Genomic DNA, 26,964 nt, shown 5'->3' with positions numbered 1-26,964 from the left:
CTGTTCTTGAGTTGGAAGAGCAGCAGCAGGGGTGCTAGAGGAAGAGGCATCAGGAGGAGTAGCCCCTACAGAAGGACCAGCAGTAGAGGCAACCACTGTAGCATTGGCTGGCCTCTGATCAGCCCTGGAAACAATATTCCACAAATGCTTTGCAACAAGAATATGTTTCATGAGATAAGACCACATTGGATAGTCGGTGCCATCCAACTTATCATCTTCACGAAGAACTCCAAATAAATCTTGATTGTTCCCAGCCATCTTGACTGTTCTTGAGTTGGAAGAGCAGCAGCAGGGGTGCTAGAGGAAGAGGCATCAGGAGGAGTAGCCCCTACAGAAGGACCAGCAGTAGAGGCAACCACTGTAGCATTGGCTGGCCTCTGATCAGCCCTGGAAACAATATTCCACAAATGCTTTGCAACAAGAATATGTTTCATGAGATAAGACCACATTGGATAGTCGGTGCCATCCAACTTATCATCTTCACGAAGAACTCCAAATAAATCTTGATTGTTCCCAGCCATAGCAAATGTGATACCCTTAAAAAGACCTGAAAACCCAAAAGCCTCAAGGCTATCACTGCAAAAAGCTGGCTGCCCAAAAATGACAGTAAATATCTGCAAATTTCTGACCCAAATCAAAGGGCAAATGCAGATCTGACCCAAATGTGACCGTGACAGGCAATGTTCACTGCAAAAACAGCAAATCTGGCAAAAGCCCCAGATTTAATGAGGGCAAATAGGCCAAAAAGAGAGCAAATGTAGAAAAGCCCCAAATTTTACTGAAATTTTTGCAAATGTGACCCAATGTATGATAATCTGACTCAATGTCCTGCAAAAGTGACTCAATGTCCTGCAATCTGACCAAATGTACTGCAATCAAACAAGAAATTGCAGACCAAATCCAAGAACTCCAATGTTCTTGCAGGAATTTGCAACCAAAGAAGCTGAAATGAACTGAAAGCCCCAAAAAATACCAATGTCCAGAATGTAACCTTGTACATCCAACCACCTGTACGGGGATCACTTGAAAGAAGTACTAGCTGTACGGACAGCTCAAGTACATTGTACAGTAACTGTACTGATCAAGTACAGATCAAGTACACCGTACGGTGTACGGTTGAAGTACAGACCTGGTACAAAAACTGTACGGAACAGTACGTTCCAAGTGCACGTACGGAAGATGTACGTAGTGTGGCACGACGATCTGTACAAACAGTACGACGATGTAGGTGCAAAAGATACGTAGATTGGCGCAGGTACAGTGACAATTGTATGGCGACGCAAATACGTACAGTTGTACGACGGCACAGGTACGATGACTCTCATATGGCGCATGTACGTAACAAGTACTGGTGTACGGAGTCTAACGTACGGTGTCACAGATACGCAACTGTACTGTTGTACGGTGGCTCAAATTCAGAAGTTGTACTGCACAAGTACGATGGAGGTACGGATCTGTACGACGCAGGTACAGATCTATCCGACGTAGGACAGGGAGTCTTGGGGCAGAAAGACGAGTCAAACCTTGCTCTGATACCACTGAAGGGACGATCGCAAAAGAGAGAGAGTGCAGGTATGGAAGAAGTCGCACGATAGTTCAGCCGTCACGTCAAACTTTGATCATAAAAAAATCTAAGTACAAGGTACTTGTACCTAGACCTAGGTGGCCTAAAAGGCACTAACACTACAAGTGCCTACACTTATGCCTACAAGGCACATACCATGGCCTATAGGGCATCACTAGAACCACCAGAAGATGGCCTACAATAGTGCAGTTTCAATCTCACGAGAGTCACTCATAAGATTGAGAACCATAAACTCCATCATGCATAGCAGGGACTAGCTACTATGACATCCCCATTGACGTCATCAGCGCCCAACTGTGGGTGTAGACCATAGTATAAAAGTATGCTCTCACAAATACAAATCCACACACCCACACATACTTGAGCATCCATTTATACAAAGTCTTCGTATTGAGTTTCTGTCGGCACTCCAGAGGTGAAGGGCAAACTCAGCCATGACGAAGGCTAGCACACATGGCTGACACACTACATTTTATACAGTCAGGATCTTCACAAGCAGATATACTATAGACAGAATATTATGATAGGAAAGTAACAGAATTTGATGACAAACTGGAAAGAGCAAAGGAGGGATACTCCTCACTGCTAAATACCTGATCCTTGAGTTGTTCCAACAATGTTCCACCAATCAAACCTGGCCCCACAATGCCAACAGACATGATTGTCTTGGAAAGATAAAATCGTGAATGAACTGCCTTCAGAGCCTTTATAGAATCCTCTCTATTGACAACGATAGTAACATTATACTCTGAGCATCCCTGAGCTATGGCTCTCACATTTATGTTGGCCTACAAAAACCAATTATCACATAGGCAGACTACATATCATGAACATTTCGATAAGACGATAAGTACACCAAAACGATTTTGAAAGAAATAAAAAAAGAACTTTGCTTCAGCATTCAACACTTTTCCAATTTCAGATCATCCTTATTCTACATAATAGTGGCTGCATTCCTGACGTATCAAGAATCTACTTACAAACGCATGAGGCCATCAATTTTGTCATGCATAAGCTTATCGAAGACAAGCGCAGACACTGGCCTTCACCAAGGCAAGGGCTAGACCATAGCACAAACCCAATCAAAACAGTCCATACCTGTAGAAAAGTGTGATACTCGACTTAGATCTAAAATGCAAATTACCTTTGCAAGTGCATTGAAAAGAGTGGCACAGACTCCTGGAGTGCTTGCCATGCGCTGACCCACTGCAGCTAAGATGCTACAATTAGAGACCACCTCCACCTGCAACAGAGCAACTATTTCATGTTAGATGAACCTGTGAATAACTTTATCTTATCCTTTGTCCATTTTAAAAAAGCTGACTTGCAGAACCAACTGAAACCAATGAATCAATTACCCGAGAGAGGCGTCCAACTTCCAAGGCTCTCTGAAATTTCATCTCTAAGGCTTTCGCAACAGTCTTTGCTTCCTTCTCAGGGACAGCAAAACAAACAGAATGCTCGCTGCTTGCCTTCAAAGAAGATCCAACAAGGATGTCAGGACTCTTGAGTTTGAAAAGAATGATATGTTGAAAATGACAGTAAATAAGCCAACAAAGCATAGGACCTGTGAGATCATCACAACATTGGCTCCAGCATCTTTTACTGCTCCAAATATATCACTTGCTGTTCCAGGAACACCAGCCATACCAGTTCTGCAAGATTATCGTGGTTAGTATAATTGCAATATTCTATTAAATAATTGCACAAACTATCGTGGTTAGTATAATTGCACTATTCTATTAAATAATGAGCAAACCATGGAAAATCATAATTTGGAAACAACAATTACCCTTCAACATTTATAAGGGCCACATTATCAATGGTAGCAAAGCCTTTCACGACAGAGTATCCCGCAGGCTCTCTCTCCAGCTGCCATTCCTCCAATTCTACACCAGGATCACGCCATATTTTTGTACCAGGAGCTGAGAGGTTGAAAACATTCCGAATTGTGATCGGAATATTATAGCGCATAACAGGGATAATTGTCCGTGGATGAAGCACGTTTGCCCCAAAATATGACTGCATAACCAATGTAATATTCAGTAGAAGTTACCTGGAAAATCTCCTTCACCTTATTATCACCATAATCTCTCAGAAACATCCACAATTATCAAGGGGTACAAGAATTTACCATTTCCCATGCTTCCTGGTAGGAAAGAGATTTTAGAATGACTGCTTCACCGACTGCAAATCCATCACCAATCATAAGTCAGCAGCTTTAAGCCAATAGATGTGTCTTCACTTGATACATTCATCAAACGATGCACCTGCAAGGTAACAAGAAGTGCCCAACTATACCATGTACATCATGCAAACACTAAGTGGACCATGGGCATTCATCAGTACCTGTTTTAAGCATTATACATAACTTATAGACCCGTATCATTTGCACCTAAAGTGATTGTGAGTTTGCACCTTTCCTTGGGTCTGCACTGTATACACCATCAACATCCGTCCAGATTGTGACTTGGCCTGCTCTGAATAGAGCACTGAAAATGGCTGCCGAGAAATCACTACCATCTCTTTTCAAAGTCGTTGGGACGTTGTCTGGAGTACTTGCAATAAATCCTGTTACAATTATGGCATCTGATGGATTGCAGGCATACCAGGCATTGAGTCTTTTTTCTGAGGCTTCAAAATCAGGATCCACTTGATTTGAAGAGGTTGGATTGACAATCAGGACTTCCCTCGCGTCCATCCAATTACAGGGCAAACCTCTCTGCAGCAAAATGTTTCAAGTTTTACAAAGCCAACTCAGTATGAACACAAAAAATGTCAGCAGCCCATCATCACTATGTAAGTTCTGTCTCAAATTGCCTGAAATTTGAACAGCATTCTCCTCAAAAAATGATATAGAAGCAGGAATGAAAACAGATTCACATTTCACATGAGCATGTCACCTTTCGTACTGCAGCAGCGAGCATTTGAGCTGACCAGAGCTCACCATGCCCAACAATAAAGTCTGAGAACGTTTCAGTACAATGTCCAGCTACACAACCAGAAAAGGGGTATGTTTGAGATATACTAGCAATGAAATAAAATGCATCAACTACTCTATCCAAAACAAAGCTTGCTTTCACAAAATTGCAGTTACCAGGTTGAAAACAGTAAAATTTATTAAGGCTTGGTGCAAAGATTCAAAAAAACAAAGAGACAATGCTCAAATTAAAGTAAAGATGCATAAGCAGAAAACCAAATTCCACTTTTTCCCAGAAAACCTTTGTCATTTCCCCCAAAGATAATACTGCTAGGCAGACAAAGTTTTGCTCATACAATGGCAATTCATATAAGGCTTTCTTTTTGGTTAACTGGAGTTGCATTTCATACCAATAGAAATAGCTCGCAGCATGGCTCCAAGGTTCTGTATGTCTGCCTGAAGATTGCCTAGGAAACTGTTAAGATCTGGCCCTTCAACAAGGAGAGCAGTTGCAGTTTCTTTGTGTTTCTCGTGAACCTGAACTAGATCAGCTTCATATGAATGATCTCTTCTTTGAGCCTTATCAAGTAGCCCATACATAAGATCTGTCACCTTTGACATGGCTGAGACAATCACAATCTTTCGAAGTGAAGGATCATCCACAATTATACCAGAAACATTCCAGATTCTCTCCCATGTGCCAATGCATGTTCCTCCAAACTTATGAACTGACCAAGTTTCACCTTTTGGCAAAACATTTTCTGCACCCTTTTCTTTAGTGACAACATCTGCTTGGGGAGGACACAATACATTCACATGTGCTATATCAGCACCGACATGGCAACACCTTAATGAGAACAAAATATATACGCTGTACACTTATAGAGCTCTGGAACAAACCTGTAGATTGAGAGCAGACATCTTAGAAGAAACACAAGACTTGCACAAACTTTCCAAAATTTACTGCATGAATTAAGCAATAAATGGCATGAAGCACATCGAACCTGCCAGGGCAGCTTGAATCTCAACAAAGGACCTTGCAGCTTTGCTCCCAGGGCCATGAATTTCCGGCCTGTAAAATTAGCACTTGATCACTGCTATGAGCTACATGAAAACATTGGCCTTTTTTACAGGTCTCTAAGCTGTTATGGCAGAAATGCTTTTAATCTTTCTGAAGTTTGTCTTCAGTTATATATGGTGAGCGGACTCATACATATGTTTCAATACAACAAGAAAATTTTGAAATGTATAAAAATTTTAGAAGATAACCGAAGTAGGCACAGCAAGATGTGATCATCTTTCTCTGTCTGGCTCGATTACAACATAGCAAATAGCACTTTTTTTTCCGACAGCACCTCTTCAACCTGCCCAAGCACATCCTCCATAAAGGTATCCAGCATAAGCCCAAGCAGAAGCGCACATGCTGCAAATAAGAAGGGCTGTGTTTGCCGCATTGCAGGTCAAACCAGGGAGCGAAGGATGCTCATCAAGCAAGCAACACTGATAAATCTTCCAAGAACATATACCTAGATGAATCCAGGAACATTCCCAAACTCATCCTCCCAAAAAAACAACATAGTGCAGTTTCAATCTCATGATAGTCACTCATAAGGTTGAAATCCATAAACTCCATCACGCATAGCAGGGACTAGCTACTATGAAATCCCCACTAACGTCATCAGCGCCCAACAGTGGGGGTAGACCATAGTATAAAAATATGCTCTCACACATATTGAAAGATGGTCTAGAGAAGGATCAACAACTTTTGTGAAGGTAAACGACAGCAGAGTGTGATCAGATTGCTTTGAGTGGATAGCTGATCTCACTCACATGAGGGAAGTTTCTTTGAAAGTACCTCAGGAATCAAGGACAAATGAACCTAGGTTACTAAAGAAAGCACTAAAGGATTACACAAGCCTTCTCAAGAATGCAAAAGTGTGCAATGCATGCAAAATTTGAACGCCAATTGGCCCTCCAATGGGGAAGAGTGCCCTCCTTTCGACCTACATGCAAGGTTGGAGAGAGATGGCGGATGAATGCAACGTGAATGAAGAATGCTACGTGAGATTCACAATAATACCCTTTCATTAATGTCCCTTGAGATCACTCACATTCCATCTTCCCATTTACACCTACCCTTATCCTATGACCCATGCATCTCCCATTCAATGCACCTTAATGCACCCTTCCCTTCCTATTGCCCCTAGGACCTAGACACGTGTGTGCATATATTTATTGATAAAATAAGTATCACATGTCTAAATTTGATGCCGTCTCAAGCAGTGGATCCAGCTCAACTAGTCCTATCTACTCAAATGATCCACCGCCATAACAAATCGGTCGGTGTCCATCGTAAATACAAATACATGACTAATCACACATTAGTGATTTCTCGTCATGACACTCCCTCCTGCTTGAATGGACATAAGTCCTCTTCTGAATCCTCTCTTGTCTCTTTCTCTTGCATACGCTTTTCTTTTAAATCTGCATTTGCATCTCCTCTTCATAATCTACAAACAGTCTTCTCGTGGTAGTACGCGATCTCTTTTGAATCAGAACTTAAATCCCATCTTTAAGTTCTGGTTCCTCTGGATGCTGAATATTCAAAATGCAGAAGTACCACTGCAGTGCCTCTTCAATGTCTCTTCATACTCAGAATTCGCTTCTGAATACCAAGCTGCTGAAATCTCTTTATAGTAACCTGCTCAATAAGCTAAAACATATTCTCAACAAACTGGTCAGTATTAAAAAGATGTTCTCTCACCCAAATGTGTAATTGAACTAGGTCGACCTTGGCCATAGTTGATTTTGCAATGGAGAACTACTTAGTCTATAGAAACTATAGACCTTCAATCTCTTTTTTCAACTCTTCTATTTCAACCCTATTCATCCTATCAGACGCTCTACATAGAGGAGAAAAAAAATTATTCTCTGTCCATACTCTACAATGAATATGCCTACTCTCTATTCAATTCACACATCCATACACCACTGTTGGCTGAATGGACAGCATTTACTCTTGGTTCTATGTTCACCGTAGAGTCTTGGGATGAGGAGGTAGAAGCCTCACCCTCCTACTTGGATGCTTTGCCTTTTCCTTTTACAGAATTGGTTTTGGCAATTTTGGCTAATAGAGTAGGACATTTATGCCATGGATGCCCTGGCTTATGTTTCTTACATCCGAAACATTTACCCTCCTTAATTAGCTTTTTCTTCTCATCGTCAGTCATGGAAGGAAATGGTATCCATCCAGGATGTAATTGGCTATTAACATTTTGTACAATAGCTTTCTCTTTTCCTTTGTTGAAAGACTTCCGAGGATTCAATTTCCTCTCAGCAATCTCAGCCAATTTAGTGAGGTCTTTCAAGGCGGTTGGGTTGAACATTTCAACCTCATACCTCACTTTCGGGGTTAGGGCTGCTAAATACTTCTTCCTTGTATCATCCTCGCTCTTCTCAGGTAACTCTAGAGAGAGTTTCCAAAACCTAGCTGTAAATTCAACGTTACTCTCATTATCGAATTGCCTGAACTTTTCCCAACGAAAGGTCAATTCTTCTTCATGTCTCGGAGGCATGAAAGTGACCTTAAGCTGCTCTAAAAATTTGGACCATTGAAGAATAGACTCTTTTCTCATTTGCGATAAGGACTACCACATCAAAGCATCTTTCTGTGGATGCAGTGTGGCAAGAGCAAGTTTCTCGTGATGGGTCTTATCTTGATGAGCAAAATAAATGGCGAATCCAATTGAGGATTTATATGCCTCTCTTGCTCCATCATACTTTGGGAACTCTATTCTCTCTCGAGGTTGAAATTTGCTCTCTTCAAGGGGGTACCTAAATCTTCATCCCCAAAATTCAAAACTCTCTTAGTCCCAAATTTTGTCCTAATGGACTATTCAATCATAAGGCTAAGCTGAGAAACCAGCTTATCAACGGGAGACTCATGTCTCCCTCTTGCACTTGGATTATAATCCATGTGTACGGGATTTTGAGTTAAAGGCATAAACTCAGCGCCTTGCTCTTGGATGGACTCGTTTAAAATCTTGTGAGAAGCAAGATTGTAGAGACAATAGCCTTTGCTTTGTGCACTGTACCCAACAAAAATGCATTTAAGTGCCTTATCTGACAATTTATGTCGAAACTCCACAGGCCCGTGGGCATATGCAACACAACCAAAAACCCTGAAGTGATCCACTGAAGGCTTTCTCCCATGCCATGATAGGGAGTGATTGTATTCAAAGCCTTTGTGGGAGCCCGATTCAAAACATAGTTTGCACACATGAGGCCTTCAAGCCCAAACCTGTGAGGCAACTTTTTACTAGTAGGCATGCATCTATCCATCTCCAAAAGAGTGCGATTCTTGTGCTCAGCTTTACCATTTTGCTTAGGTGTAGCCTCACTGTAAGCTGATGCGTGATGCCTTTCTCCTTTAAAAATGCCTCAAACTCATGAGACGTATACTCCCCCCCTCTATCTGTGCGAAGTGTCTACACCTTGAGCCCTGTCTCATTCTCAACCATAGCCACAAAGTGTTTGAAATGCATAAACACTTCTGATTTTGCCTTAAGACCATAGACCCAAGTGTAGTTGGTGAAGTCATCTATGAATGTAACATAATAGAGATAACCCCCAAAAGAATGAGCTGTAATTTGCGTGTAGCTTTCACTGCACCATCCTTCTTGAAAGGAAATCTATGCATCTTGCCAAGGATGCAACCCTCACATGCATGAGGAGGAGGTGACTCCAAAGGAGACAATGCATCAACCATAGCATGCTTTTGAAGTGTCATTAAGCTGCCATAGCTCATGTGCCCATACCTGGCATGCCATAACTCCGCATTTTGCATTGCAACAGTGGAAGTGCTCACTAAAAGTGCAAGATCGGATCTTTTCTCATATATCTATTGAGAGAGGACACTGAAAGCAAATTCTTCTTTATACCTGGCACATAGAGAACATCTGAAATTCTGAAAACTATGCCATCATTGGATGTGAGGATAATGTCCCCCACTCCACACACTAAATAAGAAGAATTATTTGCACAAGTCACCTTCTTTTTAGTAGGTAGTGAATGCAGAGATGCAAAAAGGCTCTTCTTAGAATCGATTTACCTAGAAGCACCACTATCAAAATACCAAGTATCAATGTCTCATTGACACTGAAAGAGCATGCGTCCTTTGAAGGATTATAATTGCAAGTCAAGAAAGCATAAGGATCATCCTCAATAGTGGCTGTAGCATCCGAACTACCCACTGAAGAATCTGAAATGCAAGACAAAAAGGCATAGTGCTCTTTCACAAAATTGGCTGTAACATCTCCCCCATGATATGCATGAGGAGCTGATGCATCTAACACAACCATACCTGAATCCCTTTTCTTATCTACATCACCCTTAGCCTTATAAGGGGCTGTCCTGAATAAGCTTTATGCTGACGTGCGGACTAATTGGCATGTTGCTTTGGCTGCCCTTTTCCCTTGGTCTTAAACTTAGAAAGCATGGCATGCTCGCTAGCCCGTGTTGCCATATTTCTTCGCATCTGCTCTTCCTACAACAGAAGTCCTACCAACTCGTGAAAGAGAGAGGATTGTTGCCCCCCCTCAATGACAAATTTAGCGAGGTGTGGAAACCAAGATAGGGCTTAGGAAGAAAATTCAGAGTGGTGGTAATCATCTCTGAATCCAGAATAACTTCATCAATATTCATCAACTGCTCCCTCATATCCTGAAGCTTTGTGAGGTGAGTATTCATGGAATCTCTCTCATCCATATGCGTATGAGAAAACTCTCTTCAGGAAAGAAACTCTGGCATCATTTCTTGCTGCAAACATACTCTCTAATATCTCCCAAGCTGCCTTTGAGGTCTTGCATGACCGAATGTGAGGTATAATGAACCTCTTGCCAGAAAGAGAAATCACTGATAGAGCTTGTGTATCCCTAGAATCCCATCTTTTCTGCTCTACTATAGGAGCCACTGGAGCAGCAGCTCCAATTACTTGTGCTGCATTTTGACCTCTACCCCTGCCTCCAGCTGTAGGAGTGACAAGTGTAGCCACAGAATCTGGCCTTGCTTCATCTCCATTGACATAATGCCAAAGATGTCTGCCAACCAAGATGTTGCGAACCATAAAACTCCACAAGGAGTAGTTGGTGCCATCCAACTTATCCTCCTATGTGAGGACTCCAAACACCTCATTGGGGTTGTTCTGAGCCATTTTTGCCATATAAACTCAAAAATACAGCAAACTGAACAAGTAAAATCCCTTCCTGGGATGGAAAACGCACAACCAGAGTCTACCAACGAAAATCTGCCCACAGTGACAAATACTGTCACAGCCTATCAAAGGCTTGAAATGCACCACAATACTCTGCAAATGCCCAAAAATCTGCAAGAATTCCCAAATGTCTGCAATGTGACTCAAACTGAGTCCAAAGAGGCCTACAAAACTCCCAAATTACTTTTTCACTGCAAAATTGCAATCCAAATGCAAAAGCCCCAATTTCTTGTGGGAAATTGCATACAAAAGAGGGCAAATAGATTGAAAGCCCCAAACATTGTAAAATTTGCACTCTGCCTACAAAAGCCCCAATTTCTCTACAAAAATTGCAAGCAAAACCACAAAGCCCCAAATTCTGGAGTGGATTTTGCAAACTAATTGCAATGTCTTCAAAAGAATAAAATGCCCAAGTGCCTGACTCCTGCGCAAAAGGGCACGTATCTACACGGCAGAAGGTACACAACTGTACGGACAACCTGCAACACGTACGGTACGGACAACTTGCAACATGTACACAATTGTACGGACTTACAAGCGTTGGGCAGAAACACTCGTACGACACTGATACAGATGAGAGCGTACGGACGGGAGCTGGCGACAGCTTATCTATTGTATGGATCTAATACCACGAGAGCCTATAGTACGATACGGATGACCGTACTATTGTACAACAATACGCGACATTGCAAGCGTACGCACTTGACAGTTGTACGGACTACAATGTACGGCCAGAACCCTGTAGTAGACCGACGAGCAGTACAATAGAACAGTACAAAAGCTGTACGACGGAATTGCAACAATACGACGGTACGGCCTGTACAAACGCTGAGCTCCCACGGGAGCTGTATGGACAAAATGCGTCGCACGTGCGGATAAGGAGCAGGTGAGGCGTAGGAGCTTGGGCAGAAGGAGCTGTCCAAGAGCTTGTCCTGCTCTAATACCAAATGTGAACAAAATGAGAGCAAGAGTGAGCAAGAGAGTGAGTTGAGCGTAAGTCTGTTGAATAGCGGACTGGAATGAAGTGAGTACAAAAGAGAAGTGAGTACAAAAGAGTAGTTAGGGATTAGACTATGGTTAGGGGGGAAAAACCTCAATGAGGGAAAAGTGCCCCTAACCCACTTATTACATTACATTGGCCACTGCCTAGAATATAATAATAATTCTAACAAGTCACTCATAAGGTTGAAACGATAAACTCCATCACGCATAGCAAGGGCTAGCTTCAATGGCATTCCCTCTAACGTCATCAGCACCCAATAATGGGTGTAGACCATAGTATAAACATATGCTCTCACACAGACAAATCCACACACCCACACATACTTGAGTATCCATTTATACAAAGGTCTTTGTACAGAGTTTCTATCGGCACTGCGGAGGTGAAGAGCAAATTCAACCATGACAAAGGCTAGCACTAAAGGAGAAGGCTAATCAAAAAGCAGTCCACATTCTCTTCAGTCAAGCTACAACTGCTTATGAAGACTATAAAATTTCATTTCAGTCTCTCTCAAATGAGCATCGAAAGCAAAAAAATGCTTAGTTCATCTAGCTGATAGGGCAACGCACCACTTAAGATAGAAGAAATTTATCGCAATATCATCAAGCCGCAACATGGACGAAAACTTCACAAGGTGAAATTTGCATCTCCGCTAACACCGCGGAAGCATGTCCGCAAATACGATAGAAGCGTGTCTGCTAATACAAGGTGGAATTGCATGTCCGCTAATACAAGGTGAAATTTGCATGGCCAGAGTTAACACTAGACTAACCATTGATAATGATCAAGGGGTAGGACACAATCTAACCAGGCATTTGGATTGGTGTCACGATCTGTGACATATTCCTTTCTTTATATCTTAGACTTATGGATGGTTTGATGAATGGACACTTGTGGAAGGGTATGCCCTTTCGACAGGACACTTCCTATGAGGCACAACCCTTTACAAGAGACACATTCTATTGAAGAGACACTACCATTGTAATGTACCCTCTCATCAAGGGTCACACCCTTCACAAGGGGTACACACCTCTTCATGCACATACACTTTGTAGTACACTCCTTTTCATGTGTGACTCGTCACTCTCTATATAAAAGAGGCCCAACTGTATGGATGACACACTACAGACACTCAAGCAATAGAAATATTCCTTGTTCTCTGCTATTTCAATCTCTTTCATGTTCCTTAGCACATTTTTAAATATAGTAAATCCAGGATTTCTTACATTGGTATCAGAGCAAATTTTCGATCCTGCCTGTAGGAAATGCCCCCCACCTTCTAGCGCCTATCTGATACCTCTACTTCCACTATAAGGAGATCCACACACGTTGTGCATGGAAGAGATGGAGAGAATGAGCGTAAAAAATTTTAGCGCCAACCCCACCTAAGTCATCAGTGGCCTCTCCATCTTCCTCACATCACTAGTTGATGTGAATAGACACAACAAAAATTGTGTCTTTTGATGTGCTTGGGCTGTCCCGAAACCAAGGGACGCACACCTCTTCATGTGGGGACACCCCTCTTTAAAACAGGGATACACCCCTTCATGAAAAGGTACACCTATTCCTAGGGTCATACCCCTTAAAATAATAGGCACACCCTTTGGCACCAAGCACCAACCTATAAAAGGTACCTAGAGGGCCTAAAAAGGGCAACCAGCCCTACACCCAAGGCCTAACCCTAGACTACCCAAGGGTTCATGAAACCCACGTTTTAATTTTTGGCAACCACCAACCTAGCAATATACGAAATCAAATTGCATTTTCCCGTCTGCCATCTCCGCTCACTCTAGATCGTTTTGCAGCAGCCGCTCTCGCTGGTTCATCGCCATAACTGCCTATGACCAGCAGCCCTTGCTGCTCCTCTATCTCAATTCAGACCAGCCTGGTTCTTGCTGGCTCATCTCGCCACCTTAGCCTATAAACAGCGGCTTTTTGCTGCCTTCCAATTCCGACCAGCCAGGCCCGGTCCTGCTCCTAGCACCCCACAAGCGCTTGCCACTGCATTCAACACACGAAATAGTGCCAGGTTCCATGCAATCTGCCCTTTTCTGCAACACGCCTCTGCCAACGCCCCTATCTGCCTCGAAAGTCTCGCCAGGCACCTTTTTCTTGTTCACACTTCAACGTGGACTTGCAAAGACAGTAAATGGACCTCCGGACAGAGATTTTCAGGCCATTCTATGCAACTAATTGGCAGATCTAATCTATGCCAGGTGGATTCTTTCCATTCTTTTTTCTAAGGATTCTCTTTCATATTGATATTTGCTGCTCATTATCAAATTACAGCAAATGAAAGCCCTCTCCTTAAATCATGGAAACCCCTGGTGATGCCCCAGCCCCTGCAAGGTCACCGCAGGCATCACCTATCACTCAATATCGTGTTCAGATTGCACAACCAGCGCACTTTGGAGCATTTGCATCGTTGGTCTTTTGAGTCACGTGCCCTTCCACTGATTTGGACCACATCCTATATCTTCTGCGTGAGGCATCTCAACTACACTATTTCCTCAACACAGTCCAGGTTGTGTTTCACGAGACACGTAGATACCCAGAACCCGATATTCCACACGAGTTCGCTGTCCATCTTTGGAGAGACTTTTACCCCTCAGCTTCAGCATCTCCATGGTTTCACCTTCCCCAAGACAGTATTTACACTCTGAAGGCACTCCTTCTCCTAGATATCCTCCTCTTCCGACAGCAGCTCCTTATCCTTTCTCAAATCCATGGACTCTACAACTCCTCTCCTCTCACGAGCAGTAACACCCATTTCGGCATCACCAGTGTAACCTCCTTTAGGACCTCCTTTGCCAGACTTCCACGGGTGGTTCCATCCTGCCTCGCCTGCCCCGTCCAACATGAGCAATCTCAGGGAGCAGCCCGGATTTTCCTCCAAGAATGGTACAAACTAGAGCGCAGTCTCTTGCTCTTTTCACAGGGACCTTAGACATGTTGAACCGCTCGCGTCCAACCTCTCCGGAGATAAGCGGCTCTAATCCAGATTCCAAAAAAGACCCCTGAAGTAAATATACATGACGAAGCATTACTTCAACTTTAAATTTCTCAACTTCCGGACAGCATTTCCGATTTGGTCCAGAAAGTCCAACAACTCCAGGATTCTCGTAGTACCACACATACAGAGGATGACATGAAACCACCCGACAACTATGTGGACCTGATTCCACCAGAGGCAGAAAACGTTGAACTTCGTGCCCTCTACGGCTTACTTCAAGCTTCCAAAACTAAAAGACTTGACATAAAACTACCGGAAACCTACACTGGTCAACGAGATCACCGAGCAGTTGACCAGTGGCTCGTCAAAATGCGCATGTACTTTGACACTGTTGACATCACTGAAGGCAAGAAGATTGCCTTGGCAACCGCCCTCCTCAAGAATACAGCTTTTCTTTGGTGGCAACGATGCTTAAAGCAATAGCGCTAGCAATGGTAGTGATGTTTGCTTTGAGGACATCAATGTGTAACGAGGGATTTAGGCCTGAGATGAAAGCATGGAGGCAATCATCATCAGTCAAACCATCAATCTCCAACACCAATCTGGTGAACTGGGAGATGTAGGAAGACAGGGAGCCTGTTTGCTCCAATTGTCGAAGTTTTGAGCGTGCTTGGAAGTCCGCATTGGCAGGTATGAACTGCTTACGGAGCACGTGTTCAAAATGTTCCTAGATTAACACACTTTTGCCGTCTTACGCACAGTGCATTACAGATTTCCAGAACACAAGGAAGCAGGGTTCTAACAAATCACAGAACTCTACTTTGGCCAAGGGTGCTCGCCCTCAAGATAACTCAAAGTTCAGAAAAAACTCGAGTAATCACAGTCTCAAGATCCCAACAAGTCTCAAAAATCGTATGTTGGATCCCAACAAAAGCACTCCTCTAAGGATCGTGCCTCTTCCTCTTCACAAAGTCATGACCGACATTACCAACACAAAGGTGCGGCCTCTAACAAGAAGAACACCTCCAACACGAAAGGACTTTGTACCATCTGTACTGGCGACCATAGATAGTTCGATCGTCCAAACTCTAATATGGAACCCAGCACTTCCCAGGCAAAAGATGCTACTCATGCACAAGACAAGAAAGGTAGAGCTGTTCGAATGGCAAATACCATCCACATACGCATTGCCAACAACCCTGAACCTTCCCTGTCCACTCAAGTACTTTGCATCCAAGGATCGATTTGTGGAACAACGGTCACTATCCTCATCGACAGTGACTGCTCTCATAATTTCCTAGCTAATTCTATGGTCGAAAGACTTCGGTTGACCACCAGTCCTAGTCCCATGGACTATCAGATCGAACTCGCTAATGGAACTACCTTCTTGTGCAACACTAGGGTCAAAACCCTGTCCTTTCGCGTCCAACATTATACGAACAAGTTGAATTTTGAAATCATGCCTTTTTCTTGGTACGATGTCATCCTCGAACAACAGTGGCTCTACGACTATGATCCATCAATCAGTTTTCGCAGCCATACTATCCAATTTGTCCATCAGGGAAAACTTATCAAGCTAACCAATTCCAGGGACTCTTCTTCAACTCTAATTGCCTCCGCCTTACAAGTAAAGAAGTGGGTTCGTAAACGTCAAGTAAAGACTACACTTCTGTTGGTTACGGCTGTTGAGGAGACACTGACAAAGGATCCTCCTAAGTACCTCAACCAACCCTTTTTCCAGCTTTACCTGGATATTTTCCCACAGGAATTGCCAAAGCAGTTACCACCTCGACGACTAGTCGATAATCCAATCGAACTTATTCTCGGCAGTAATCCACCATCAAAACCTTCTTATCTAGTTTCTTACACTCAAAATGAAGAAATCCAAAGACAAATGACCGAACTACTTGACAAAGGTCACATTCGGCCTAGTCGCAATCCTTTCGGATCTCCTGTACTACTTGTGTTAAAAAAGGATAAGTCAATGCACCTCCGCATCGACTACCGAACCCTCAACAGGCTCACTATCAAAAACAAGTATCCATTGCCTCGCATTGAGGAACTTTTCGATCAAGTTCTGCATGCAACACAATTTTCAAAGATTGATCTTCGTTCAGGTTATCATCAAATCCGCATACCAGAAGGCGATGAGTACAAGACACCTTTTCGAACAAAGTATGGACACTATGAATGTTTGGTCATGCCTTTTGGGTTAAACAATGCCCCGGCCACATTCATGACACTAATGAACGACATCTTCATGCCTTTCCTCAATAAGTTCGTCATCGTTTACCTCAATGACATCCTTGTTTTCAACAGATCCTTACATGAGCACAAACAACATTTTCACCAAGTTTTTAAAGTTCTCCACGCAAATTCTCTCTACATCAACATTGAGAAGAGTGAGTTCTTCAAAACCCAACTCGAATATTTGGGACATGTTATTTCAGCCCAAGGCATCTCTATGGATCCCAAGAAGGTCGAGGTAATCAGAAACTGGTGGCCTACTCCTAAGAACGTTCATGATGTCCGCTCTTTCTCAGATTGGCAAACTTCTACCATACAAAGGTCTATCAGTTTTCCGAGATTGCACCACCGACGTCCGAATTATTGAAAAGCACAACAGTTTTTCAGTGGCTTCCCGAAACAGAGTATAGTTTCCAACAACTCAAGCAAGCACTCACTACCACACCTGTTATGGCTATTGCTGACCCAAACCTTCCATTTGAGGTCATGACCGACGCTTCCGACATCGCTACAGGAGCAGTCTTGATGCCCAATAATCATCTGACTAGAGCTCCTTGCGTACAGCGCTGAAACTCCTCTAACCCATCGGTCTGAGAAACCCATGCCTCCTGTAGCAATTCAACAACTATTATATTAGAAGACCCAACAACACATTGGATAGAAGACCGTGAAAACAATTCAATTCAAAGCTCATGTGGTTTCTTACCATCATAGCATTGTCTTGTTCTATGCCTTCATGTGCTCCGATCAGAATTGAGCACAAAATCTCTTAAGTAAGGTGTGGCCATGTATCTTGGCATTTAATAAGTTTCAACCTAATTTTGGCATATCATCATGAGCAAATTGCTGAAGAACAAGCTTGGGCTTGTTCAGATCAGCTATCTGGCAAGGAAAGGAGCTACCTTGCCTTTGGGCAGGTTGAGGTAGTTGGAGGCTGGCAGAGACTGCTAGAGGCTGACAAATAGAAGGTAGGCTAGCTGCGAATTGCAGCTAGCTGAGATTTGGAGAAGAGAGATAACGATTTTGCTCTTTTCATGTGCTAGGTTGAGAAAAACCCAAGGTAAAGAGTTGTTGTGGTAAGGCTTTTCGGACGTTATTTTGAGCAAGGCAAGCTTGTTGTTCTTCTTGGACATGCATGCCTAAACTTTAGGGAAAAGTACATGCATGCCTAAACTATAGGAAAAGCAAGAAAAATACATGCATACCTTAGTTGGCAGCAATTCCACACCAGAGTGGGATTACTCACTCCTTGAGTTGCAAGATGGAGTTTCTTCTCCTTTGAATCCCGAAATGGTAAAGCGGGAAGCCCTTAAAATTGAGCCGCAATTCAATGCAAAGATGCAATCAGCACAAAAGGGATCTTGCCATGCGGAATTATTTCAAGATGGGTGATCATGTGCTTCTTATAGAGAGTGTCCTTTAGAGAACCTCTCAAATGGATGGAACACCCCCTCAAGAGATGGTTGGAAGGACTATCTCGGAGAAGTTGTAACTCAAATCATACTATAGTCAGATGTAATCCCAAGGCCCAAAGAAGGAAGTTGACTCTAACACCAAGTGATAGCATAACTATACTTCTGATGATTGATCTTTCATATTCTTTGGAAAAGCACTAGGTGAAGGAATGATGGGTTACCTTTCTTCAAAGACTATATGGATTATCTTGCTAGCGTCTTAAAATGATACAGTGTGAAAGAAACCAGCAGTTCACACGTCACCATTGGCACAGGTGAGGGCCTCCTTTCATATAGCTTGCTTGAGATGCACGGAAATAATATTGAGGACCAATAACTCGTTTGTCCTGGTTGACACAGGTGAGGGTTCACTTTAAGCGCGAGAAAGGATGTTGATACTCATGTGTTGTATATAGTGCGAGGGTCAACCTTATGGCCAAAGATACCAATGTCTAAATGGACATAATGTAAAGCCATGTCTAGAAGACATAGAGCACTCAAGAATGAATTTGACTTAAGTTCCAACCTATGCCTCTCCCTGAAGGCCGGTGGATCATGGTGTTATACAGGTGCAGCCCTATAATTCTTAAAGGGAGAGGCAAGAGAGAAAGGATTGGATTTTAATTAGGAATGGATTTGCTCTGACGCCGTAAAAAGTCTTGGATTATCCTAAGGTCAGCGATGGTCCCAATTGGATAGGTCACCTGAGGGGTAGTCTGTAGTGATATGGGACATTATAGATACTATTGGTGGGCACATTAATATTCTTGGTTAGTGGAATTCAAAATCTATACCAATAGGCCATGGACTAAAATGATTGGTTTAGGTTGTTAAACTTTTCATAAGATGACAAAGTATATTTTCAGGATATGAAAGTAACTGGTTCTAGGAAGCTAGAAAAGTGTAGTTAGAAATTTGAGATATGCTTTAAGAAGAACATATAGTTTTGGATCACTTGGCTAGTGTTTTGAAAGGATGATCAGGTTACTTGGGCTACAGTTGTGGTAAATCAAGTCCAAAATTGCGCGAAGAACTGAAAGTGGCTTAATCCCGTTTGTCAAGGTTTATTAAGTTTCTACAGACAAGGAGTGGGGGTTATTGAAAACTATTTGAGAATAGCCTCAAGATCTACCAGAATATGAGTTGGTAATTATATTGTAACATTATTTTAGTGATAGTTGTCCTTAACATAGTGGCCGAAACTTCCATATTGGAGTATGGAGGTCAACTACTGGCTAAGTAATTCATGTTAAGAACGTGGAAAGTAACCAGAATTACCCAGTGGGGGCGGTTTGTATCATTGGATGATGAAATACTTTGACATTTGGTACCTGCTGAAAGCTGGAATGAATAGAGAGCCAATACCCATGTAACAGAGGGTCAGCTCACAAAGTCAGGTGCCAGCATGTTTGCAATTCTAGGAAAGCTCCTTGCTGTGTCTGCGTAGATATTTGAGTGTCATCCCTATTTAGATCTAGGCAACAGCATTCTGCAGACTCAAAATTTCTATTCCTTTCCAAATGCCGCAACAGCACTTTTCAGAAACCAACCACAAAGCATGGACTTTTCTGTTGCTGAGAAATTGGAAAGGCTGCTGATGGCAAGGCCTCAGAGGGGAAACAAGATGAATTTCATTCATGTGGCCTACCCTAGATCGTGAGCGGGGGCGAATTGCAAGCTGAGAGAGAGAGAGAGAGAGAGAGAGAGAGAGGAAAAAGTGGAGGATTTCAAGGGATGAAGGAGGAGAGAGAGAGAGAGAGAGAGAGAGAGAGAGAGAGGTGGAGAATTTCATGGGATAGAAATAGAATACTCACATGCTCCTCCAAACAACGCATGCCAAAAAAAATTGAGCATAAAAATATGTAAATACTTGATTTTTCTCTTTGGAGGCCAAACAATTACTAAGACCTACCCATTGGGGGCAGGGCAACAAATCTGCAAGGTGTCCCTGAAGTCTCTTTTTCCAACATCCTACGGGTGAAAGGGTGCGCCAAAACTTAAGCAACCCTCTTGAAATGCCAGAGAAAATGGTTCCCGGTCAAGCCAATTTTGTAGCAAGACCTCATAGAAGTGTCGATACTGTAGGGAATACTACAAGCTTTACGAGGCCCAGAAAGACCTGAGACCTTGTAAGAACCAACGGAGCTGGATGGGGAGTGACTCTGTTGTCGATGCACAATAGATTAAATAGTTGTAAAGGATGCACGGTTCATCCAAACCGTGGCAATGCTTTGACAATGCAAAATGGTCCTCCTCTTCAATGCAGGTTGCCTTCTAGTCCTCCAATTAACAGCCCCCTTGTGCTTTCTCTCTCTTTTTGCGTTCCAAGCACTTGTTAAGTAAATAAAGCTTTACCTCCTAAAAATGCTGCATTTCCGGACCCGTCGAGTTTACCGCCAGCACGTTTGCTTTTCATAAAATTTTGGGATAAATTTGCCTTCAACACGCCTGTTTTCTATCCCCTCCCCCCCCTCCCCGCCCCCCCTCCCCTCTCTCTCTCTCTCTCTCTCTCTCTCTCTCTCTCTCTGTCTTTCTATTGATCGCCTGCGAAGGCTTTCACGTCCCACACAAGACAACCAGCGAAGGCATTGCAACACGAAAACCAGGGAAAAAGCACACAACAAACCTTCCATTTAATCTGGGACAAGGCAGAAACCGACGAGCCGAGAGCTGGAACCAACGACGAAGAGCCTCGGGAGGCGCGGCAAGCTGCGGCTGGATTCCCAAACCGAGGGACTGGAGGCCCATAAGAGCCATTGTGGGGAACCCAAACTTCCAAACCAATGAGGAGGAGATGAAGGCTGCAGAGAAGCAAATGGCGAATCAGCAGATTGAGGAGCAGGAGATGAATTGTGAGAGGTTTTGTGTGCCTGTGAATAGTGACTACAGAAAAGAGTGACTGTCCCTGTTCAATTGAAATAATTTCTTGGAGATTAATGGGGAGAGATTAATTAAAAGATTAGGGAGAGAGTGAGAGTCGCCAATTTTGTTTTGATGTCTCCTACTTGTTACACAATAGGGCCCCCCAGCTATAGAAAACTCCCTAATTAATTAATTACTTGTAGAAGGTAGCGGGCAGGTCGTAGATTAAGCTAAGGTTGGAGGGATAAATTTTGTTGTAGACCCGATTAAGCTAAACGATGCTGGCCAAAATAATTGCTCAAAAAGTCCATAGAATGCCCGCAGTCTAGAAGGTCCAGAAGGTTCGCAGCACCCCCTTGAGGGAGTATATAAGGGGGAGGGAGGGAGGGGAGCCGGGGGAAGTGGACTTGAGGGAGGGGGAGGCCGAGAGAGAGTTAAGGGAGAGGGAGGACTGAGTTGAGGGAGAAGGACGACTGAGTGAAGTTAAAGAAGATCTCTTCTCACTCGTGAGTTTGAGAGACAACTACAGTAAAGGTGAGGAAGGCGAGGCTAAGAGACGTGAGGAAGGAGAGAGAAATTTTGCCGAGTAAGCAAGGTAGGGTGGGGAGGGAGGCTGAGCGAGAGGAAGGAGAGGCAGGGTGAGGAATGAGAGGCGAGATGAGAGTTTGGAAAGGGGAGAGTGGAGGAGAGGCGAAGAGCTGGCTGCTACAAGGGAGAAGGCGAGAGACGCTACGAGGTACAGGAAAGAGGCACTGCGAGAGCTAAGGGAGTGAACAGCTTAGGTTAATTAGGTTTCCTTAGGTTAATTATTAGATTAAACCTTAGATAGCTTAGATAAATTAACGTTAAGGGGAATGCGATTCAAATTAATTAATTGGATTTCAACGTAGGAGTGATTACGCCACAATAGAGTGAGAGTGTGAGACTAGCCAAGTTTGTTTTGATGTCTCCTAGTGCATGGCTTAGGTGCCTGTTGAATTCAGTGATGAATATGAGAGTTGAATTGTGTTCACACACGTCGCTAGAATGTTGCCCAAAGTGTCATTGAGAGGTTGCACAGGGCACAACTTGCTTGGCAAGTTTCTAGAGATGGAAAGGCTTGAAAGCTATTGGCTTCGCCATTTTCTGCTCAAGATCTGTGTTGGAGAACCTACTCTCCCCTTCCAGCAACCCAACGTTGGGCTAGCAGAGCTAATCTTGAGGAAGCTGGGTTGGCATTGCAAATGCTCCCCCAACTTTATAAACCTTCATGTACTTGTAGCACGGGTCCACAACACTAGCAAATAGTGTGGGGAAGCCCTCTAAGAAGGCCAACATGGAAAGAGCTGTGGATCTTCTAATGTGGTGGAAGATGCAAGCAAAAAGATACATCATTTACCTTATGAGAAATCTGAAATGGACCATAATATCACAAGGCAAGCTTGACATAAAAAGACATAAAAAGCCCAATTGCCAACTTTGAGCCTTGCTTTACTGCATAATAATAGCCAATAGCAGCGCATAACGATATGCTAATTTTTAGTCCTCAAAAAGTGGTTAATATAGTTGCAATTGCTACCTTGCATATGATTTGCAAACAACTATAAATTTTCCCTCCATATTTGAAATAAATAAGCATGGAGCGATAAACCTCTACAAAATGTAAACCTACATGCTTAGTGATTTAGACACAAGAAAAGCATGTGTGCTTGAGGACCTATTGGGTTAATGAACACCGAACCCTAGCAATTTCTAAAAACTTAAAGACAACAAATATATGAACAAGATATTTGTCAAATGAGTTCTTGCATTGCAACCTTAAATTTGGAGGTGCAAGGAGATCGATTTGTAATGGACACACCTGACGCATCATCATCCATCATATGTGTCCCTTTCAAGCTTGGATCACTCTCTCGTACTCAAGACCATCATACAAGGACTAGGTGAGATGTCAAAGCATAAATTTAAAGCTATGAAAAAAGTAATAAATAAGAGAAGATTTAAATTTACATATAAATCACACAAAAGGTGGGTAGAGAAGTAACATGTTTAACATGGAGAATGGGCCTCTCCTTGGGCATTTGTTTTTTGTTTCAATAGGTTATCTTGGGAAGGTTGCTACCTTTTCAAAAGGTGGGTAGAGAAGTAACATGTTTAACATGGAGAATGGGCCCCTCCTTGGGCATTTGTTTTTTGTTTCAATAGGTTACCTTAGGAAGGTTGCTACCTTTTCTGAGACTTGGGACTTCACATGATGTGTAGAGTCGGTATTTAATACGATAGTCTAAAGAAGTACATGCTTTGGCTTGAAGGGTAGTCTCATTCAAAATCAATACACAATGAAATGTCTTGAATGTTAGCATATTGTTGTAAAAGAAATGGTTGTGTTATTTGCTTTGTTTTGTTCTTTTTAATTCATATCTTTTGTCTTTTTATTCAAGAGAAAAAAAGCACTCGAAGTATTAGCAATTCATCCCATTGGAGGGGAAAAGACACACATCAACTTCTACAAAATAATGTGACAGAAGTTAAAGAAGATCCCTTCTCACTCCTAAATGGGCTCTCCCATCTAAGCCCTTCCATAATTAATATTCACTCTCATTATCTCAAGGCTAGAGGGAGGTAAGACATCCTTAGCATTTTGGTTCCATATATATAATCCATAATATTCCAGCTTTACCGTCTCATTTAAGCCTTTTAGCCTTCAGAGTTCACGAGCCTTGGGCTTGCTCATTTTGTCAAATTCTTCATTCCCATAGACATGCTCTTGATTAACATACTTATTGTTTTGTATGTCTTGCTTCTCAGTGCAAGGATGTGAATGTCACCACTTCACTAGCTTATCTAATCATGACAATCTTATGATCTTAGAAGCCTTTGGTCTTGCCACTCACCAATTTCTTACTCCTCTCTCAACACGTTCTTTAATATACAAATGGTCACTATTGTCATTTTACTATCTACCTTCCTTGTAATAGAGACTTTGCTTATTCGATAGATATGTTACTTCTTTAGAGGATTGCCCCATGCATATTACCTACAAAAGGCTAATGGCCAATACCATCGTGGCTAACCAAGGGCTTGTTTCCACGCACCCTGGCTACAAGCACCTACGTGCGCAAAAGTGACTGATTGGCCAACTGGTGTGGCCAATGTAGCTCATGGAGGCAAGGGTCGATCAGATTGCACATCGGCTTGCAAGTCGCTCTCATGCACACCCAGGGTGCATGGAAACAAGCCCTAAGAATGCAAAGACCAAACAATCAAATCCCTTGCTCATGCTTTCTTTGCATATAGCAGGCTTCCTTTCCACTATTAGGTCATTGTCATCACTGATTAAAGCTATGCTCAAAGTTATCATTTGTGCTTTCCATAAATAGTAGAAGATGTATGGAGAACCCAAAACAAAGGTCATAGCCACTCACTCTCTATAATAATCATCAAGCATCCTACACAAGTTAAAGGCCAGTGATTGAGAGCTTTAAGTGTTTCAATGCACAATTTAGTAGTTACACCAAAAGTTGTGATGCTCATGCAAATCCACGAGCACACACTGTGTAACATTGAGCTGATTTCATGGTGAATGGCTAGGTACATGGATAATGGTGACTGGGTTTTCACCTTTTTTGCAACAAGTGGAAAAGGTTCCGTCCCTAACAACAAGCTTGGAAGCTACTGTGTCGAATATCAGACTTGTAGGAAAAGTTACGACAGGGCAAAGCATCACATTGAGATTTGAATTTTTGAAAAATTACCCTATCATTTTCTCTTCCCAAAACTGATATTAATAGACTTTACCAAGCGGATGTTGCTTCCAAATTAACTTAGCTATCATTGCTATAAGAATGTAAGTTCATATTTCTTGCTCTCTCTTTTGTTGTACTACCATAAATTTTTTGCATATTGCAACTGTAGATTGATATTGTATTGTTGGGCTACCATCAAATTTTCACATACTATATTTATGGGGTGATGGAGTGTTGCTGCATCTTTAAGAAAAAGGAAACACAATGCTCAATCAGTTTTCCTTCATTTTAGTTTATTCTTAGCCACCTTGTTCAGCTTTCGATGTACATGAAGATCAAGGATCGAAATAGATTTATAGGAGGCCAAAAGCTGAAAAGTTGGAAATGGAATGCATGTATAAAGATATTATATTCTTAGTTAGTGCTTTCAGGGGGTAGGGCGTGAGAGAAAAGGGAGGGTGTTACACCCCAAGAGCAAGAGCGGAAGAAAGGATAGAATAGGAATGAATTCTTACCTTGGCATGGCCACCCTTCAAAAGGTACTATGTATAAAAGAAAGAACAGGAATGGATTCTTGCCTTGGCATGGCCACCCTTCAAAAGGTGCTATGTATAAAAGCTAGAAAAGTTTACTTTTGGTCTTCAGTTTTGTAAACATGCAAGTTTGAGGAATAGAAGACTTCCTTCTTTTCAAGTGGTGTCGTCTATGTTTCTCATGTTCTTGCCTTTGTGAATGCCTCTCACCCCCATCCTTTTCCATGCATTCTCTCTCCCTTCCCCTTACCCCTTCCCTTCCTACACCTCTCTCACTCTCTCCCTTCCCTCTTAAGGATTCATAGGAAGCCATTGAAGTGACACTATTGACCACATGGGCTTGCATTGGTCCCACAAGGAGTAGCAAGAAGTGGAGAGTTCCCTCGGCATTCTTCCAAGATCCCTTTTTCTCGTGAGTCACCATCAGAGACTACACATTTTAGGCGCCGTTGTTAGGGAGATAAAGGTATGCTTTTGCTTGCACATGCTTCTTTCATTATTTCCCATTGCCATGAAGTTTGGTTGTGGAGTTTCTAGGGATAGAGCTGAAAAAGTGAAGGAAAATGAGTGAGAAGCAAGAGAGAAAAAACTCGAAGTGTTTTTTGGAAGCTTTGGAGTAGTTTGTGTGCATTGGAGGTCTCAAAATCTAGGAGAGAGTACTTAAAATCATTGCTAAACCTTGGAGCAAGTCCCATCCCATTGGAAAAAGCTGAATAGTGATGATTGGGTTGAAGTATCGAGGTCTTGGGAATGACAAACAATCCATCCTAGGAAGGAAACCTTCCATTTTGCTCCAAACTTGCTTGTTTTTTGTTATTTTTGATTCCTTTGGGTTGTTTCTTGTTGTTAGTAGGTAGTTTAGCTAGGGAACTAGTCCTCACACACTCCAAACATTGCACAGAGGCCCAAGAAACTCAGAGACTCCCAAAAATTTCATCGGCCAGAGTGTTCCCAAGAAGAAGCATCAAGTTAGCCTAACATAGCGCACACATCAACTTAATAACCCAGCGTGTGTCGATATAAAATTCGTGGGGATAGCATTGACCATGTTGCAATACCATTGACTTTGTTGGGTTAAGTTTGACTTCATCGGGATAGTCTCGACTCCGCCAAGTGGTCAGGACTGCTGACATTTCTGACACCTTCTAACCTAATCTGACAGCTGACACCTAACATAATCTCTGACAATTGGCATAATTAATGACCAAATCTTGTCCAAAATAGGGGTCAACCCTAACTCTGCGCACATTGAGATAGTAACTCCACGCATGTCGAGATAGTACATGCTAGGATAATTACTCAACATATGGGGGGTTAGCATCCTAGCACACGTCGAGATACTAAGCTGGTGTACACATCGGATAGCAGCCTGATTGAGAGGGGGAGACTAAAAAACTCACAGGCTAAACTTCTT

General features: G+C 42.6%; 1 protein-coding gene across 2 annotated transcripts in view; it reads right to left on the bottom strand.

Annotated features, from left to right (window-relative positions):
- Positions 1 to 21,345, bottom strand: part of LOC147880141 (bifunctional aspartokinase/homoserine dehydrogenase 1, chloroplastic-like) — a 72,347-nt gene extending 51,002 nt beyond the window's left edge. Inside the window, exons 1-11 of one of the 2 annotated variants that reach the window (XR_015540633.1) lie at positions 21,057 to 21,345; positions 5,510 to 5,577; positions 4,916 to 5,293; positions 4,489 to 4,577; positions 4,004 to 4,307; positions 3,720 to 3,772; positions 3,378 to 3,607; positions 3,153 to 3,240; positions 2,944 to 3,057; positions 2,730 to 2,828; positions 2,179 to 2,373 (exon numbers count right to left, since the gene is read on the bottom strand). Coding sequence is in view for 1 of the 2 variants with exons in the window: in XM_087371495.1 (XP_087227621.1) it covers positions 2,179 to 2,373; positions 2,730 to 2,828; positions 2,944 to 3,057; positions 3,153 to 3,240; positions 3,378 to 3,607; positions 3,720 to 3,772; positions 4,004 to 4,307; positions 4,489 to 4,577; positions 4,916 to 5,293; positions 5,510 to 5,577; positions 21,057 to 21,187 (1,749 nt within the window). In the remaining variant the exon portion in view is untranslated. The remainder of the gene's footprint in view (positions 1 to 2,178; positions 2,374 to 2,729; positions 2,829 to 2,943; positions 3,058 to 3,152; positions 3,241 to 3,377; positions 3,608 to 3,719; positions 3,773 to 4,003; positions 4,308 to 4,488; positions 4,578 to 4,915; positions 5,294 to 5,509; positions 5,578 to 21,056) is intronic. The other variant, XM_087371495.1, reaches the window with a different exon arrangement.
- Positions 21,346 to 26,964: the final 5,619 nt, after the last annotated feature.

This window comes from Dipteris shenzhenensis, chromosome 33, assembly GCF_047967505.1.
Source record: "Dipteris shenzhenensis isolate YYH24624 ecotype China chromosome 33, Dip_SZ_1.0, whole genome shotgun sequence".
Lineage (NCBI taxonomy): Eukaryota > Viridiplantae > Streptophyta > Polypodiopsida > Gleicheniales > Dipteridaceae > Dipteris > Dipteris shenzhenensis.
Note: the sequence above shows the minus strand (reverse complement) of the source record. Positions and strands in the feature narration are given on the sequence as shown.